At 42.9% G+C, this 17,613-nt stretch overlaps 2 protein-coding genes across 2 annotated transcripts in view; both read right to left on the bottom strand.

Annotated features, from left to right (window-relative positions):
* Positions 1-9,655, bottom strand: part of GRIPAP1 (GRIP1 associated protein 1) — a 76,220-nt gene extending 66,565 nt beyond the window's left edge. The window contains exons 1-7 of the mRNA XM_015821111.1: positions 9,614-9,655; positions 6,668-6,734; positions 5,608-5,669; positions 5,253-5,279; positions 3,715-3,822; positions 1,818-1,974; positions 940-1,178 (exon numbers count right to left, since the gene is read on the bottom strand). Of these exons, the coding sequence (XP_015676597.1) occupies positions 940-1,178; positions 1,818-1,974; positions 3,715-3,822; positions 5,253-5,279; positions 5,608-5,669; positions 6,668-6,734; positions 9,614-9,655 (702 nt within the window). The remainder of the gene's footprint in view (positions 1-939; positions 1,179-1,817; positions 1,975-3,714; positions 3,823-5,252; positions 5,280-5,607; positions 5,670-6,667; positions 6,735-9,613) is intronic.
* Positions 9,656-14,314: 4,659 nt separating this feature from the next.
* The window catches only part of TFE3 (transcription factor binding to IGHM enhancer 3), a 33,890-nt gene continuing 30,591 nt past the window's right edge, over positions 14,315-17,613 (bottom strand). Inside the window, exons 8-10 of the mRNA XM_015821121.1 lie at positions 16,362-16,437; positions 15,414-15,561; positions 14,315-14,769 (exon numbers count right to left, since the gene is read on the bottom strand). Coding sequence (XP_015676607.1) covers positions 14,461-14,769; positions 15,414-15,561; positions 16,362-16,437 — 533 coding nt within the window. The 3' untranslated portion in view covers positions 14,315-14,460. The remainder of the gene's footprint in view (positions 14,770-15,413; positions 15,562-16,361; positions 16,438-17,613) is intronic.

Here is a 17,613-nt window from a genome sequence, read left to right as displayed (position 1 = left end):
GAACCAGGTACAGTTTCTGGATGATCTTCAAGGTTCCACATTAGAGGAATGGGATGGGATGGAATGGAATGGAATGGAATAGAATAGAATAGAATAGAATAGAATAGAATAGAATAGAATAGAATGGAATAGAATAGAATAGAATAGAATAGAATGGAATGGAATGGAATGGAATAGAATAGAAATCTTTATTGTCATTGTGTAACTCACAACAAAATTAAGTGAATTAAATTAAATTAAATTAAATTAAATTAATCCAAGTGAGAAGTGATTTCACATGCAAATCCATTTATTATGAGCCACGGCAACTGGGCAACAAGTGTTTCTGAGCCAAGGTGGTGCAGGCTATTCTGCTGACTGCCGGCTGCCAGCAGTTTGGCAATTCGAGTCTCATCGGCTCAAAGTTGACTCAGCCTTCCAGCCTACCAAGGTTGGTAAAATGCCCAGATTGTTGTGGGCAATATGCTGACTCTGTAAAATCGCTTAAGAGAGGGCTGTAAAGCACTGTGAAGCAGTATATTAGTCTACGTGCTATTGCTATCCTTTGGTACTTGGAAGATAGAGCAGGGATGGAAATGGACAAATGCAATCTGGAGCAAGGCTCCTATGGTCCACCGAGATGCCATTGACCTGCCAGTCGCGGGAACCCCAACCAACATAGCCTGTGGTGAGAAATGCTGAGAGTGGACACTGTTTGACCACATCCCATGGACCACAACCTCCTCAATCTATGGCATGGGATTTCTTCTGCTATCCTGAAGACCAATGCTGAGGTCAGAATGTTCTACTTTCTTCCATCTCCTTGAGTGCTTTCTTTGAAATAGCTCTATTTTATGTGTGGTGAGGAATGACTCCCTGCTCCCTACAAACTACTTCCCAATAGCTGCAGCCTCCAGCTGAGGCAGAAATCAAGAGCAAATATCAAGGAGTCCTTCTTACCTCGAGGCTCTGCAGCTGCTCCTTCAGCAGTATTTTTTCTTCCCTCTCGGTCTGCAGTTTCAGCTCCACCTCTGAGAGAAGCTGCTGGGAAATGGCACTGCTACTGTCACTGTCAAAGGCCGGCTGTTCTGAAGTCGTCTCTGGCACAGTGGGACAAGAATCCAGGGAACCATCCCCTTTCCCGCCACCTCGGTTTTCTGCTTGCCGGGCCACTTCTTTCTCATAGCGCTCCTGTAAAGCTGCAGAACAAGGATCACCCACTCTGAGCAGACCACAGATTCCTTCTTCTGTATCCCTTTTAAATCTGTCTTTTCCGAAACCGGGCAACTTTAACATGTACGGAGCGCAATTCTAGATGGCTGGAAAATTCAAGGCGTGAAATCCACGTCTTAAAAGTTGCCAAGTTTGAAAAAATAACTGGTATTAAATCAAGGATGGGCGCTTTCAGGCCCAGGGACCAACTTTGCCTCCCAAACTCCTTTCCCAGTCTGGAACATCCCTCACTCTTAAAATTCTGCTGATGAAATCCTGTGAAAAAAGCACCCAGTAATAGCCGTGTGATATTTAGTAGCCTTTCATCCAAATTAGAAGTACAATGGTATATAATAGCCAAGTTTCCAATATGCTTATTACAGTGATTTTGTTTTTTAAAAAATCTAGAAGCGAGATAACTTTTTCTCCTATAATACTGCAACCTTGCAGGCAACCTTCCCCATCGTGCTGTATGGACTTCAACGCCCAGAAGTCTCAGCAATGGCCATATTTGGGGAAGGCTGCTGTAGAGTGCTCCACTTGGCCAATCTTCCCCCTGTCCAATTCCTTGGACTTTCCAAACTTCAATTTAAGCCCCCGCAGTTGTATGCCAGTAAGAATGCTACCTGCCATGTTCTTCTGCAGGGCAGAATTCTCTGCCTGTAGCCTTAACAGCTCGCCATCCACAGAGCTGGCTGGGAACGACCCTTCGCCGGCTACCGCTGTCTTCCCTTCCCGAAGAATCTGATTATCCTTCTCCAACTGCTCAAGCTGCGAGCACAGCTGCATTTGAAAGACCAAAGGACTGGATTTCAGCAAATAATACATTTCCCAGCACACTGAACAAAAAGCGCAGGTGACCCACCCGAGGGTGAAATTGGTCTGCAGCTGATCCCAGATCTTCAGGGCAAGAAAAAGCACTTGCTATTCCAGTTCCCCAAAATAAGTCCCAAGAGAGTGCTCTAAAGCAGGGGTCCCCCAACCCCCACGACTGGGCCGTGTGAGCGATGGGCAAGCGTGTGCGTGTGAAGTTCCACTCATGCAAGTGGTGGGCACTTGAGCAGAGGGTGCTTGCACTCACGCACAAAGCTCCACTCGCACAAGTGGAGGGCGCTCGCGCATGCAGCTTCATTCGTGCAAATGGAGCTTCGCGCACAAGCACTCGCCGCTTGAGCAAGTGGAGCTTCGCAAACGAGCTCAAGCAGCCACTGTTCATGTGCCCTCTGCTTGCACAAGTGGAGCTTCATGTGCCAGCACAAGTGCCTGCGGCTTGTGGGAGTGGAGATTTGTGTGCAAGGGTAAGCGTCCTCCACTCATGCCTGAAGCTCCATTTGCGTGAGTGGAGGGCATTTGCGCCTGCCACATGCACCCATGGAGCTGTGTGCGCGCACATGTGGGTACCATTCACACATCCCCTGTGCCGGGGCCCAGCCACCAAGTGGAACCACTGCTCTAAAGAGTTGACTATAAAGGACTTCTGCTCTAAAGGATGTAGTGATCCTTCCCTTCTTCAATGGCTTTGGTTTAATGAACTAGGAGTAATCTAATAAATACACCAAATGCACGGAAATCTTTTCCCCCCTGCCGATTAGCCTGCACTTTTCCAAACTCAATAAGCACGCAAACAGCAGTTGCTAAGAAAAGCTTCCCACTCAGAATGCTTTTTAAATACCACACAAATGACTCAAACACCACACCGTGAGAATGGAAGGAAAAAGAAGAAGAAGAAGAAACATTTGCAGCAATCGGGCTTGCCAATCTGATAGGCAAACTAGGGTGAAAGACAAGGAAAAAATTCTTCACGCGTGCATGAAGAAGTTTGTTTGGGGAGCTGAAGGCTGGTTTTTTTCCTACCCACATTTTATATTTGGTATCTGTTTTGGGCCAGCAGTAGTAACAAACAGAATAAAAGATTAGAAAAGATAAGATGAACCACCGAGGCGAAGAACCTCTCCGGCCTGAGCTGAAGATGTTGGATTAAAAGTATTAAATTATATATGTAGTTAAATATTTTGTCGCAGATTTTAGATTCAGTGCGCAAAATATGTTTTGAAGGACACAGGGGAGTGAACCTAGCGCCTGTCTGCAACACCTTCATAGGGTCTTTTCTCAGAATTGATCCTGAGAAACAGAGCAGCTGCTTTAAGGGGCTCGAGACAAGCCTGCATACCTGTGCCTTCCCATGTACTGTACTGTTTGGAGACTGAGTCTGAAGCGCTGCCCAGGCCTAATTCATTCCGTTCTGACTTTGAGTGGGGTTCCTGCACTTTCGTAACTTACGTTTTGTAAGACCTGATTGTTTTCAAACTGAGGCTGGATAGACATTTGTTAAGAAACTAGACTTTTGAGTTTCTGCACTAGCCAGATGGCTGAACGGGCCTGCCTAAATGGCTCCTTCCGACCCTATGGTTCTAGAATTCTATCTCAGAATTCTGCATGGTTAATCTGCAGTGCTATTTTGTGTCACACAGCACCCCCTGGCACGACCCTGGTGGCACTGCAAAAGGAATCACAGTCCAGTACCTTGGAGAGCTCCTGCATGAGAGTGCTATTTTGCAGCCTGAAGTCATCCTCTTGGCTATGCAGTTTTCCCTGAAGCATTTCATTTTCACTAAGCAGTGCATCCACTTCCTACAAAGTCAATAAAGTTGCATGAGATCCCACACACATAATCACGGTAAGGTTCACTTCCTTCCACTAGATGGCAGGTCCAAATCTTCAAGCAGACTGCGCCTCCTTTGCCAATCTCCTAACAATATTAGGAAATGTTCTCACCTACTACCTTCCTGTATTTTTTTTCCCCTACTCAAATTCTAGATGGTCCATCTTATGCCAAGTGGCCCTTAATTCATGATGGAATGCCAGCAGTTATGCAGTGAGTAGCAGAGAAATTGGTGGCAGGATGTATCCAAGAGGAAGAATAGGTGAAAGAGATATGGAAATCATCTAGCCCAGGGGTCCCCAACCCCTGGGCCATGGCCCACTACAGGGCTGTGGTCTATTTGCAACCAGGCTGTGTGAGCGGCAGGGCTGGCACGCATGCATGTGTGACTTGCGCAAGTGGCGGACCTCTACACTTGCACATGTGCGTGCAGCTCAACTTGCGCAAGTCAAGCTATATGCACACGCAAATGCACACTGGTCCGCTCATTGCATGGCCCACTTCCCTGCTCCTCCCAGGCAGGCTGCCAAGCCACAAAGTTTGGGGACTGATCTAGACCATGGTCAGCTACTTCTCTCAGACCAACTAAAGGGCACATGTACAGGTACTCCTTGACTTACAACAGTTCATTTAGTGACCATTCAAAGTTACAACGACACTGAAAAAAGTGACTTATGACTGTTTTTCACACTCATTACCGTTGCATCCTCATGATCATGTGATCAAAATTCGGATGGTTGACAACAGACTCATATTTATGACAGTTGCAGTGTCCCAGGGACATTTGATCCCCTTTTTCAACCTTCTGACAAGCAAACTCACTAGGGAAGGCCAATTCACTTAACACTTAGCTGTGTTACTAACTCAACAAGAGCAATGATGGCAAGAAAGGTCGTAAAATGGGGCAACACTCACTTAGCAAATGTCTCACTTAGCGACATAAATTTTGGGCTCAATTGTGGTCATAAGTCAAGGACTACCTGTATATGAAAAGTTTTCTTTAAATTTGGGGGCTCCTGAATATCTGCATAAAAAATTATTTATTTATTTAGGAAATTTATTTGCCATCCATCTCGTATCCAACGACTCTAAATCATAGCTTAGCAAAACCAGAGAACTAAGATTGCCCCATTTGATTTAGATTATTGATACTGTAGAGGACAGGAAGACCTGGAGGAACGTTGTCCATGGGGTCGCGATGGGTCGGACACGACTTCGCAATTAACAACAACAACAACAACTGGACAGGGAAGTTGGAATCATGTGGAAGAAGGAAAGAAAGATTTGCAGATGGGTGAGAGACAAAACAAAAGTATTAGAAACAAGTGATGGCAGATAGTCTGGATCCAGGCAAGACTGAAGTTGACATGGCAATTGATACTTTATACTGATACCTTACCTGAGCTTTTTTACTCTTATTCAGAGCCTGTGAAAAGAGGGGAAGTTGTTAACAAAGCACCAATAAGGTTTAGGTACAGATTATACCAATTATACCAAATTCTGATTTTTATCCTGCTTATTATTTACATTTATAGAACCCCTGAAGAATGAGTACAAACTCCTTAATTATAGATTTTGAAATTATTTAACTCTTTTAAAAACTTAGTTATGTCCTTTCACCATTTAGGAATGGGAATGTAATATGAGAGAAGATTGTCCACAACTATTACTGTACAACTTATATACATTTATATATATATATATATATATATACATTTATATATCCATTATTCCACTAAAGAATCTCACTTTACCTTCTGAGCCTTAGTAAATTCCTTGTCTAAATAGGCGACCCGTTGTCGGAGCCCATTTAATTCTAAAAAAATCAAGGAAAAAACAAATCACAATTAAGAAAATATTTTAGAAATAGAGCATCTGTCTTTTGCCATTCTGAACATGTAGGATATGGTATGAAATATGGTATCCGATCCTAAATTTCTGATCATTCTGATTTTTTTGAATGTGTACTTAAAAAGCCCGTTTCTAGCCCTCTGATCTATCAGTCTGCTAAAGGTAAAAGAATTTATGTAGCAATGCATGCTTGCTTGGCCTTGTGAGCACCAAACAAAAGACGCACCAGATTTAGAGGAGTATTGTAGCAAGATATGTAACAGATCATTTTAATTACAAACTGAGAAAAGATTTTTTAAAAACTTTTTATGCCTTCAAAATGATGCAGAGAATATAGTCATATTAAAGATGAGAGAAGCAATAAAGAAATAACAAGAACAACAAAACACTAAATGAAATCTTATTTCCTCTCCAAAAGCCAGAGAAGATGCAAAGAAGTGGAAAAAAAGATGAATGTTTTTACAGCCATTTTCTGAGCACAAACTAAATATACGTTTGCAAAACCCGAGAACTTTATTCTGCTTTTGCTCTTCGCATGGAAGGATGCGGTGCTAAATAGACACTGAAGCCTTATCCTCAAACCACAGGAAAGCTTCCTTGGCAATCTGCCTGCTCCTAAGATTTCATCATGCATTGTCTGTGCATCTTCACTCATAATTTCAAATATAACTTCATATGCCATTTCTTTTAAACAGGAACTGAATTCTATGGCCAGTATTAGATTCTAGCTATTTCTTGTAACTTTTCACACCTATTCATTCCACTGCTTTTTTTCTATTACGCCTTTCCTTGGATTTTGTAAGAGTCATGCTAAATCAGCATGACTGAACCAGCATAACCATTATGCAAACGCAAGCATATATGAATACGTGCAGACATTTTGATGCTTTCACACTGGATACAAAATGTAATGCCCCAGATCACAGCATTACAAGGGAAGTAGAACTGAGGAGAAAGTTTTACCAGCTGTGTTCTTGCGGAGTTCATCAGAGAGCTGGTAATTCTGTGTTCGAAGTTCTAATAACTGGGCCTACCAAGAGAAAGAAAAAAGATTTTAATAAAAAGACAACCTCACCAGGAAAAGTCATGTAGATGACTAGGCAGGATTAAGACCAGCTTGGTTTTTATGAAGATTAAGGCAGGAACCATCAGCTTCCTCAACAGAGATGGCTGCTCAGCTTCATGGCCATTGAGTGCTATGCCACATATCTACTAATTCAGAAGTTGTCCATACGAATGTACATCTTTCCACTATGACAGGGGGCTACGTCAGTTCTGCATGGCTTCACTCCTGACTACAAAAAATATTCTAATCTAGTAGAACCAAGGCTGGGAAACATTGCCAAGTCACGCCAAGGAGTTGAACTAAAACCATGAAGCATCAGGAGATCCACTCTTCAGGTCAGAAAACCCAGCAGTTCATTTCAAAGCTTGGGCTCTGAACACACACTGTTTTGAGATGCAGCGTGCATATGAGTCTTTTGCAAATTGTTGGCAACATTGCTACTAATTCTTAATTATTTTTTTAAATAACTCTGTATTATTCTTGACTGACAAAATGAGATAAAGATTAGAACAGAATTGCCATTACTGAGGGGGCTTTGAACCCAGTTATCCAAAGTCCATCCAGTAAATCAGACTGGCTTTTAAGAGTTGGAGAAAGAAGATGCAAAGCAAATGGGAAGGTTTCTATTGCCCTGTATTGTGATCTATAAAACTTACTCTTATAAATTCCATAGGGGGATTTATTTTTCCCACTTATTCTTTTAATACTGAAGGCCCTAACTGCGTTTGGGTTTCCACCTACCCTTCTAAGGCCTTGAAAACTACACTCCAAAAGAGTCTTCTGCTAACCCCACTGCAGCAGCATATTCTACTGTCAATACATCACACTTCTAATCCTGGGCTGGCAATCACAAAGCTGAGTTGTTGCAGCGACTAAAACAGCTAATATCTCTCTCTAATTCTGTACCCTCCTCAGAACACCCAAAATTCACAAGGTGTGCTGAACATGTGAAAAAAAATCCATATTAACCTCCAGAAAGATATTTGTACTTCAGCACCAAATGAAAATTAAGTATTAACTGAGAGTTGCAAAGAACTCTGCAGGTATCAAAAGCTTATCTGAGATAAAATATTTGTCTGAGCCAATAATTATGAAACCCATAACTGACCAAGTTCCTGTATAGCACTGCAAAAAATGTAGTGTCCACATATGCTGAATTTTAAAAAAAAATATTATTAAACATCTATGCTGCCCATCTCGCCAAGGTGAATATTATCCTGATAATAAAACTGATCAACTCTTTTACTTGTAGAATTTTCCACCAAGCACAAAAGATTATCTGTAATCATAAGAGGAGAGATAAAAGAGAGAGGTGGAATATATGGTCTTGCCATATAAAATACAACATCTTGAAATGGGAACACTATTCATCTTTTATCATGTTACAACTGAAAAGGTACAAAGGCAAGAAAGGAGCTGAAATGGGTCCTCAGTGAACCTTGAAAACAAGCAATGCATAGTAATGCAACTCAGGGCAGGTGGGTGGGTATATCTATGCATTTACTCAGAGTACACAAAGACAGACTTTTTCAAGGTGGTGCACACCCAATATGTTCAACTGTTATCACTGTTGGTTCTACGATTGGGATTTCTAATCTGAAACACCCAGACAGGTTTGTTAAAGCTTAATAAATACAATCCAAACAGCAGAGCTTTTTAAATACTTTTGCAAAAGAAGAGATGCTGATAAGCAGAGTTTGTAATGTCGGGCATGAGAAAAAAAACTGTCTCTGGAAAGATTCCTTCTCTTATATAATGATAATGATGATAATGATAGAGTTGGAAGGGACCTTGGAGGTCTTCTAGTCCAACGCCCTGCTCAGGTAGGAAACCCTATCATTTCAGACAAATGGCTGTCCAGTCTCTTCCTAAAAACCTCCAGTGTTGGAGCATTCGCCGCTTCTGGAGATAGGTTGTTCCACTGGTTAATTGTTCTAACTGTCAGGAAGTTTCTCCTTAGTTCTAGGTTGCTTCTCTCCTTGATTAGTTTCCATCAGTTCCTTCTTGTCCTGCCTTCAGGTTCTTTGGAGAATAGCTTGACTCCCTCTTCTTTGTGGCAACCCCTAAAGAGACATCAACCCCATTTTCCTTTAGGCCACCCCAGTAAAGTGATGACTAGCCAATTCCGCATCTGTGGGGGCGGAGAGCAAAAATGAGGCAATGCAATACCAACCAAGTCTCCATGCCGATCTGGGGAGGTGGCTCTGTTCCAAGAATCTGATTTAATTACGCCCACCGGGACCAGAGCCACCCCCATCTATTAATTACTGTATTCCCAAGGCAGCCTTCCACCATCTCTGTCCTCCAGATGTGCTCCACTACCACTTCCAGAAGCTACCCTGCGGAGGGATCTTGGGAACTGTAGTCCAAACCGAACCAGCTGGGGCAGGCTGGCTTGAAACGAGCCTTGGAAGGTTCGAAACGCAACTGCGGAGGATGTGCGTAGAGCTAAGCTGGGAAAGCAGCTGCGGTGGGCTTGCCCGCTCATTAGCGGAACCTCGGATTTTGCTCTAGGCTCCGGGGGAGCAGCCCGGAAAAAAAGACGTTTCCCCTATGCGCAACTCTTAGGACGTCGCGCCCCCTCCTCTCGCCTTTGCAATTCCCTCCCCCACGACCCGTCGCCATACTCTCCGCTGGGAAAGCTTCCCGGAACCGGAGCCCACTCCTCCACGGTGTGAAGCCCCTGGGCTCGACACTAACCGGTGGGGTGAAAGGGATGGGGCAGAGGACAATTGACACACGGCGCGTCTCTTTCCCCACTCCCGTCCCCTTGCTCCGAGGATGCTTCACAGGTTCCCCGCCGGCATCTCTCGTTTTTCTGCTCCCCCGCCAGCCAGACGCACCTGCATGCGCTCGAACTCCTCTTCGGACAAGGCCTGCGCCATCTTCCCTCCCCCGCCGCCGCCGCCCCCCTCCGGCTCGGCTTCAACTTGGTACGATCCAAAAGAGAAAGGAAGAAGGAATCGCGAAGCCTGCCCCTTCCCACTCGTGGAGAAGTATGACGAGGGGGCTTTAAGAAGATATCATAGAGGAACAAGAGAGAGAGAGGACGGATGTTTTGAGAGACGGTCTCTGTTTGTCTGCACCGGAGAGAGGAACAGCGGAACCGGCGGCGGACTGGAGCTTGGGGGCCGGAAGTCAAGAGGCATAGAGATGCGGGAGGGCACTAATTAAGAAGGATGATTCACAACTGGAGTTTTGGCGCCTGAGGAAGGAGGGAGGGATGAGGGGTGTGCGTAAGAGGAGAAAGTGTACTACTGCGGTTCGGATACTCCCATAGAAACAGAAGCCTAGAAAGGATCCAAGCGTTTTCCTGTGAGGGTCATAGAGATGCCGGAAGTAACAGCGGTTGAGCTCATAGAAATAGGGAGCTAAGCTGCGCGCTGTGTCATATAGATTAAAGCGAAATGGCCGAGGAGGTGGGTGAAGGAGGTGACTTCGGAAGTGATCAAGTAACAATTGAAAAAACGCGTGTCCTCGGCGTCTTCTCGTTCCTGGGGTCACGTCACAGTTATTCTCTCCTCCGGTATGAGATGTAAAGTCGTCAGTAGCTGACGAGCTGCGCATCCTCTTCTGCCTCCGCTGGGGATCATATCTCGAGTTCTCCCCGGATCCTTTTAGGAGGTTCTCTGGGGGTGGAAGCGCTTTAATTGGCTAGGGGCGCCTTACAACGAAGTATCGACTTCAGCAGCCCCTCGCAGTCTTCCTGGAGATCGTGAGGATGGAACCGAAGTCTTCTTGCATGCAAAGCGGGTGTTCAAGAATTGCTCCCCGTTAACGGGAATACTAACGGATAAAGCCGCGCAGGGGCACTTTTTGCGGGAAACAAAGTAATCCCATACGAACTACATTGTTTAAGGCCCCTTTCGTTCAATAACATTGCAAATTATGTAGAAGAAGGTTCTGTGAGGGTACAATCCTAAACGTAGGTACCAAGGGAATACTTAAGACTTACTATTGTGCAACTGTTCATAGGGAAATAAAGTCTCTTCAGAAGATTCCCAGGTCTTAATATATTTGATTTATACAAGATAACTACATCTGTTAAAGCTATTCATATCTCACACTAAACCAGATTTACTTGTTTGATACAATATAAAAAAAGTATGTGAAATAAATTCCTTTTTTTTTCCAGAGAGAATAAATTAAATGGAAGCTTTATCCATGTAGCACATCCCATTCTGGAGCTGTTCTCCCCTCCCCATTTATTTCCCTTGTGATTAACAGTTTGAGGTCCACTCACTAAATCCCATTAGGTGGATTAGAGTTTGAATTAAATCTACTAAATTTTACATCTATTTTCTGCATATAATCAGTTCAAACTTTTCTAATTTTCCAAATTATAAGCACTTGTGAACTAAAATCTGCCAATTTTTCTGTAACATTCATCTGCGTTGAATGTGCCACAAGATAATATTTAGACTTCAGTCTAACAAATGTCTCTGGGAGGGCCACCACCATCTGAATTAATAACCAATATCGGGAAGTTAACAACAATGAAGAATGGCTTCTTATAGTAATAATTTTGAATCGGTACCATTATGAATAAGACTGCCAGCCTTGAAAGCCATCTTATCCAGCCATTAGCAGCTTCCCAAAATGCATGAAATGTACTGGCCACAAATACTATGCTCTCAAGGCAGAGAATATTCCTAATTTCTAAAGTGCTACAAAAGAGATTCAATGTAGTTGTAGTCCAAACTAGCATTTGCCTGTCCTTTGGAAACTGTTGCCACTAGAAGTTAATTTTGTTAGCTTTATCATTCATTGACTATATGGCAAACCATGCATTCATTAAATATGTATCTGTTTAGGAGAAATAACTTTGTGTTATCTAAATACAAAGTTATTCCTTGTAAACAGATACTTTTGTAAAGTATCTGTTTGATTCCTTGAAAGCCTACTAAGTAGCATGCTAGATCAAAAAAATCAGGTTCCTATATCTCAGTAAATAAAAACATAAATATAAACATGTCATTTATGAAGGATGCTTAATCTTTAACCCTGAATGGCTGACAAAACTTAATTCATATTATTTCTCTTGCCCATAACTTTGGTGAGTGTATCCCTTATTTGTGAATGTTTGAAGGAAATATGGTAATAGACTTCATATATGACCCAAAATTGATGCATTCAGCACTCTAGAATCAGAAATGTGCATCTGAATGCCAAGTGTGACACTAAGTGTAACACTGACTTAGTAACCCTGATTTTATTGAATCTAATAAAAGCATGGACTAAACACATCAGTTACAAAGATTGCATTTGAGATTTTTTGTTGTTCTGTTGCTGACTTCAGAACTGAAACTAAAATAATGGTGGTCAATTGGAAACCCAGAGATTGAATCACATTGTTAAAGTGTGGAACAACTGTTTTCTCAGCCATCCTTTATGTAAAATAAGGTTAATGAATATGAATTTTCACCAGCTTGAATCCAGATCCTTTTTTTCAACATGAGAAATCTTGATCTTTTGATCACCAACCAGATACGGCTTTTTTAAAAAAATAGAGACACCTTAAATTTTGCAGGACGCAGTGATGAAACAGGTGGCATAATTCGCTATAGAAAATGGTCATTGTTCATTTATTTGTTTAGAAGCCTTTAGTATTGGTAATTGGAAATGTTTAAACATACAAAATAAAACAATAGAAAGTGGTATCTGGGTCATTAAGGATGTAGAATCCACAAAAGAGGAAAAACAGTCTCCCCAAATTTGCAATTCTTCTCCTTCTTTCATCCCCTGAACAGTCCAACTCAATGCATGTTAAGAACTGAAACCACTTGTCCAATCTAGTATCTCCAGGTTGCTCTGTCCTCTGCCGTCTTTCTTCTTGCCAACATGCTAAAACACCACTATGCAGCATCTCATTTACACTGACCACCTAATCCCATTTCCTTGTCTCCTGCTCAAGATCTCAGCTGAGAAGCTGCCCAGATACTCATAATTCTCATTCCAAAATTGCTACCTACATTATCACACCCTCCTGTAAAGTTCAATCTATATCCCATGCATCTTCAGACCCAACTCCTCTTAGGAAGTTCCTCCCAGTTATCCTTCCTGAAAAACAGAAGTGCCAAGCAACTTTTTAAATCTAGGCATCCAATAATATTGGAGATCTAAGAGTTCATGTGTTCAGATAACCTTTTGGAACAGGGTCATCATATCTTCAAGAGCATTCATATACATGATGTGATGAAGTTTCCAGTGAAGCCCAAATGATTGTCTTTGCAACAATTTTTGCCCATTTTTTTAAACACCCAGAGAACAGGTCATAGATCTGCTTCCAGTATTTTTAGTCTAACAAATCAGAAAACAGTCCTGTTTGTTAGGTTTCTGCTAACATCAATCTAGTAAGCAAGAAATTATTTTAAAAAAACTGATTACAGTTTCCTTTATCTTACCAAAACCAGGGGAGGTGGCAATTATATCCTACTGAGCAGCCATGACTCTTCAATAGTTACATGTGCAATTCCAAGAACGTTTTTTACTTTTCTTTGCCCTACACCTTTGCCCAGTGAAGTTCCAAGAGGTACCGTCTTGTTGCTCTCCCACATGGTCTAGCCGTATCATGAAGTAGAGTGTCAAGTAACTCAAATATTAAATGCAAAGTAGAAAGTGGCAGTTTAGTAAAACTTGGAAACCATGACAGGAAAAGGCTGAGATGTACAAATTAAAAAGTCCAATATCTATATAAAATAAAGCTCTCTCTCTCTTTTTTTTTTTTTAAAAAAGGTAGTGGCTCTCTGCTTTCCAAAAATGTTGCAAAAGAAGTCCACTTTCCTCCTCCCCCTCCCTTCCCAATTCTGCCCAAATTATATACAGGAAAGATGCAAGAGTAAAAGGTTAAAGTGAAGGAATCAAGGTTTGCGATCACATGCTCCTTGCACAGCATTAAAGCAACACCTTATTGAAGTTCAGAATAGGTACGGGCAGTGCTTTTTTTCTAAAAAAAAAAAAAAAAAAGGTGCCAGAACTCACACACATCATACAATCCGCCTTGCCTACCCTACAAGGTTCCATCCAAAAAAGGTGCTGGAACTCCATTCTGGGCGTTCTATGAGAAAAAAAAGCCCTGGGTATGGGAGATGTCCCAAAGGTGTTTTTCACGATGCAACTGGACTTTCTTGGGGTTTTTTTTGAAGATGTTTCACCTCTCATCCAAGAAGCTTCTTCAGCTCTGACTGGATGGTGGGGACTGCACACCATCCAGTCAGAACTGAAGGTGCTTCTTGGATGAGAAGCGAAACGTCTTCAAAGAAAAACAAGAAAGTCCAGTTGCTTCGTGAAAAAGCATCTTTGGGACAACTATGACTGAGAATCTCCACAGACAGCTACGGGAGATGCACAAGTTTATCACACTGCATTTCTGAACCTTAATGGGTGCAGATAACATACAAATTGTCCCACAATTTGTAACAAAATTCTGTTTCTACTGTGTTAAGAAGAAAGTTTGGTACTACATGGTTTGAGCCCACCTTCTATACAGGAAGAAGGTTTAACCGTGTGCCCCCATCCTTTTTGTTAAAGAGACACCTTTAAAAATACAGAATATTATGAAATGAGTGGTACTTCCAGAGGGTTATAGCCTACAGCAGCCTCCAAGTTTTGAAGCTGATGAGTGTAAGCAGCAGTCTGCAATGGGTCAGAACAAGACATGTAAAACAGCTCTTCCATCCAAGGGCTGCCATCATGAATCATCTTCCATGCTAAAGCTGGAACGGCGGCTGCTGCCCTTTGAGGCACCAGGAGAGACAGAGGAAAGAAGTGGATCCGAGGCACCCAGTGGGGACAGAGCATTCCCGTCGTCCATGAGAACATCTTGCAGGGCTCCCCCATCAGATCCCAGTGCGAGACCCAGACCCAGCTCTTCCGCTGAAAAGGGCAGGTCCAGGGACTCTGCAAATGATGGAATTGGATCTCCTCCCAAGGACTGTGCCAGAAGCCCCTGGGTGGAAGTCAAAGGCAGCCCGTGCATCTGGACCTGAAGTTCCAGCTCCTGAAGAGGAAGTTACAGACAAGCTTGTGAGACTCGGCAGCAGGCTTCAGCTGCATTCTCTCTATCCCAGACATGTCAAACACAAGGCCCGGGGGCCAGATGCGGCCCACAAAGTGATTTCATGTGGCCCGCAAAGCCATCCTGGAAACAGTGATGGAACGGCCCCCGCTGCCTTGGCCCTGGCCCAGGCTGGCAGGGAGCCAATGTAGAATTTTGTGGTGCCATCTATGCTGAAACGCATTCAGTCTTAGCTCCACAAGGCCGTCTAGAAACAGCAAGGAATCAGCCCCTGCTGTCGCCCCCCCCCCTGGGTGCATGCTGGGGAGGTGTCATTCTTTGTGAGGAATGAAGAAATGGACCAGGCCTTGGCGCTTGCCCTGGTCCCATCCCCTTCTGCCAGAGACCCTCAGATCTGTCCCACTCCTGCCCAGGCCCCACCGGCACCCTTGACGCGAACGATGTAGAGCTGGCCACGCCCACCCAGTAGGCCACACCCACTCCATCCACGACCACCCAGTAGTCTGCACCTTCCCTGGCTGCACCCCCCCACCCCCCCCGGAGGGCAACTGCAATGCTGATGCAGCCCTCAGTGAAATTGAGTTTAACACCCCTGCTCTATCCCATCCCCTCAGCAGCTCTCCTACCTGTACTCGTAGCTGCAGGCTGCGGTTAGCTTGCTCTAATTTACGCTGCCTCAGCTCCATCTCCCTGGAGCGTTGCTGTTCCTTCTGCAATTTGCGGATGTAATCTACTGAGGCCTTCAGGATAGTCCCTTTATTCCAGCGCATTTCCCTAAAATATGCAGTGGGAGGGGACATAAGAGATCAGGAATTAAGTGTCCTTAGATCTTACTCCATTTAATTCTGGAAAGGTAATTTCTTTCAACTGGGCCCAACAAATGTCTTGTACTGTTAAATTTCCAATGCTCCCAGTTGGCATGGGCAAAAGACAACATTCAGTTCTAGATAAACTTTTCATTTATACCAGCAGTGGGAACTGAATGACAGTCACGGTATGACTGAGCCAACACAAGCTTCTCAGGGTAGTGGAATTGCAATGACTTTCTATATACAACTGTTTCCCACACCATTTTATTTTATTCATGCATTCAGTGTTATATATCACCAGCTACTGAAGTGTTCACAAGATAATTTCTACACCTGCTGAGTCGTGGTTAGTCTAGAGCAGGGATAGGCAACCTTGGCTCTTTTATGACTCGTGGACTTCAACTCCCAGAATTCCTGAGCCAGCCATGCTGAGGGGAAAGGGAGAGGCTTCCAAGCTGAGCCATGTTGGCTCAGGAATTCTGGGAGTTGAAGTCCACGAGTCATAAAAGAGCCAAGGTTGCCTACCCCTGGTCTAGAGGGTTGTTAAATAAATTACAACTGGCTATGACGATTATTGTACTGTATAATACATAATCATAGTTGACTTTATACCAAAATCGAATCAAATCACCTTTTAAAATATGTTTTATACATCACTCAGGGAAGCTCAGTGGATTACACAATGAAGCCTATACAAGCATGTGTCCCTTTTTGCAGATAAAACTTATTTTGATTAACTAGTTATCATCAAGCTGTCATACTTACGGATCATTAGATTTGGGGATGAGGGTCCCCAGTTCTTTAATTCGATCATTTATATTAAATCGACGACGACGTTCAACTGCAAAAAGAGAGACTTGTGTAAGAGGCCCTGTGGAGAGACAGAGGACCCCTGCTTTTGCTACAACTATTAACAATAAACGCATATAATGCCTTATTTTTTCCAGCAAGCAAAGCAATTTGCTTTTATAGCATCCAACTGCATCTCTCAACATTCGTTAGATAAATTCCCCATTATGCCAAGCTACCTTCAAAGTGAGGTATGTATTGGGATTGTATGGTATTATTCTTGGGCACAAAATTCAACTTCCAGATTCTTTAAAGGCAAAGGTTCCCAGCCTCCTGCTTCTAAACATATATTTTGAAACACAGTATAAAGGGAAAATGTCAAAAATCTCAACCCACATGAATCTGCTTTAAGTTCTTCTGAGGCTGTTTCTCCAAGGGCTTCTGTTATTCAAATAATGCCACTGAAAAGTAGAAAGGGGGTTTCTAAGCAGTGGTGCATCTTTAAAGCGGCTCAGATATACTGCAATCTTTTTTTCAAAGCAAGCAAAATATTGTATTTGCCTAGGCAGTTTAACACTTCGGTTTTAAATCGGGGGTCTAGCTCTTATTAAATTACAAATAATTTTTGATCTGGACTGAACTGATTGACAGGGTAATGACAGGCATATAAATATTCTTAAAAATAAAGATGCAAAATTATTTCAGTGGCTGGAAAATAGGGATCTCTGTAGTCTTTTATTTCCCCATAATTAACAGGGAACTGAGTTATGCACAAAATAAGCTATTCAGAGAGCCAGTCTGATGCAGTAGTTAAGGCATCAGACTAGTAGTTAAGGCATCAGGCTGTGTGTTCTAGTCCGACCTTAGGCACAAAGCCAGCTGGATAACCTTGGGCTAGTCACTTTCAATCTTAGGAAGGAGACAATGGAAAATCAATTCTGAAAAACCCGCAGGCACTTGTCCAAGCAGACTCTGAGAAGTGGACATGATGAAGAAAAAAAATCCAGTACTGATTACTGTTTTATTTTTTTTAATTTATATCACATCTTTATTATATTTATAAAAGACTCAAGGCAGCGAACATATCTAATGCTCCTTCTTCCTCCGACTTTCCCCACAACAGCAACCCTGTGAGTTGAGTTGGGCTGAGTGTGTGTGACTGGCTGAGCTGGCTTTCATGACTATACTTTATTATGTTTACTATTTACTATTACTATACTTTTTTTTT

The sequence above is a fragment of the Protobothrops mucrosquamatus genome, unplaced genomic scaffold, assembly GCF_001527695.2.
Source record: "Protobothrops mucrosquamatus isolate PMUCROS unplaced genomic scaffold, P.Mucros_1.0 scaffold_159, whole genome shotgun sequence".
NCBI lineage: Eukaryota > Metazoa > Chordata > Lepidosauria > Squamata > Viperidae > Protobothrops > Protobothrops mucrosquamatus.
This window is presented reverse-complemented; position numbering and strand designations above follow the sequence as displayed.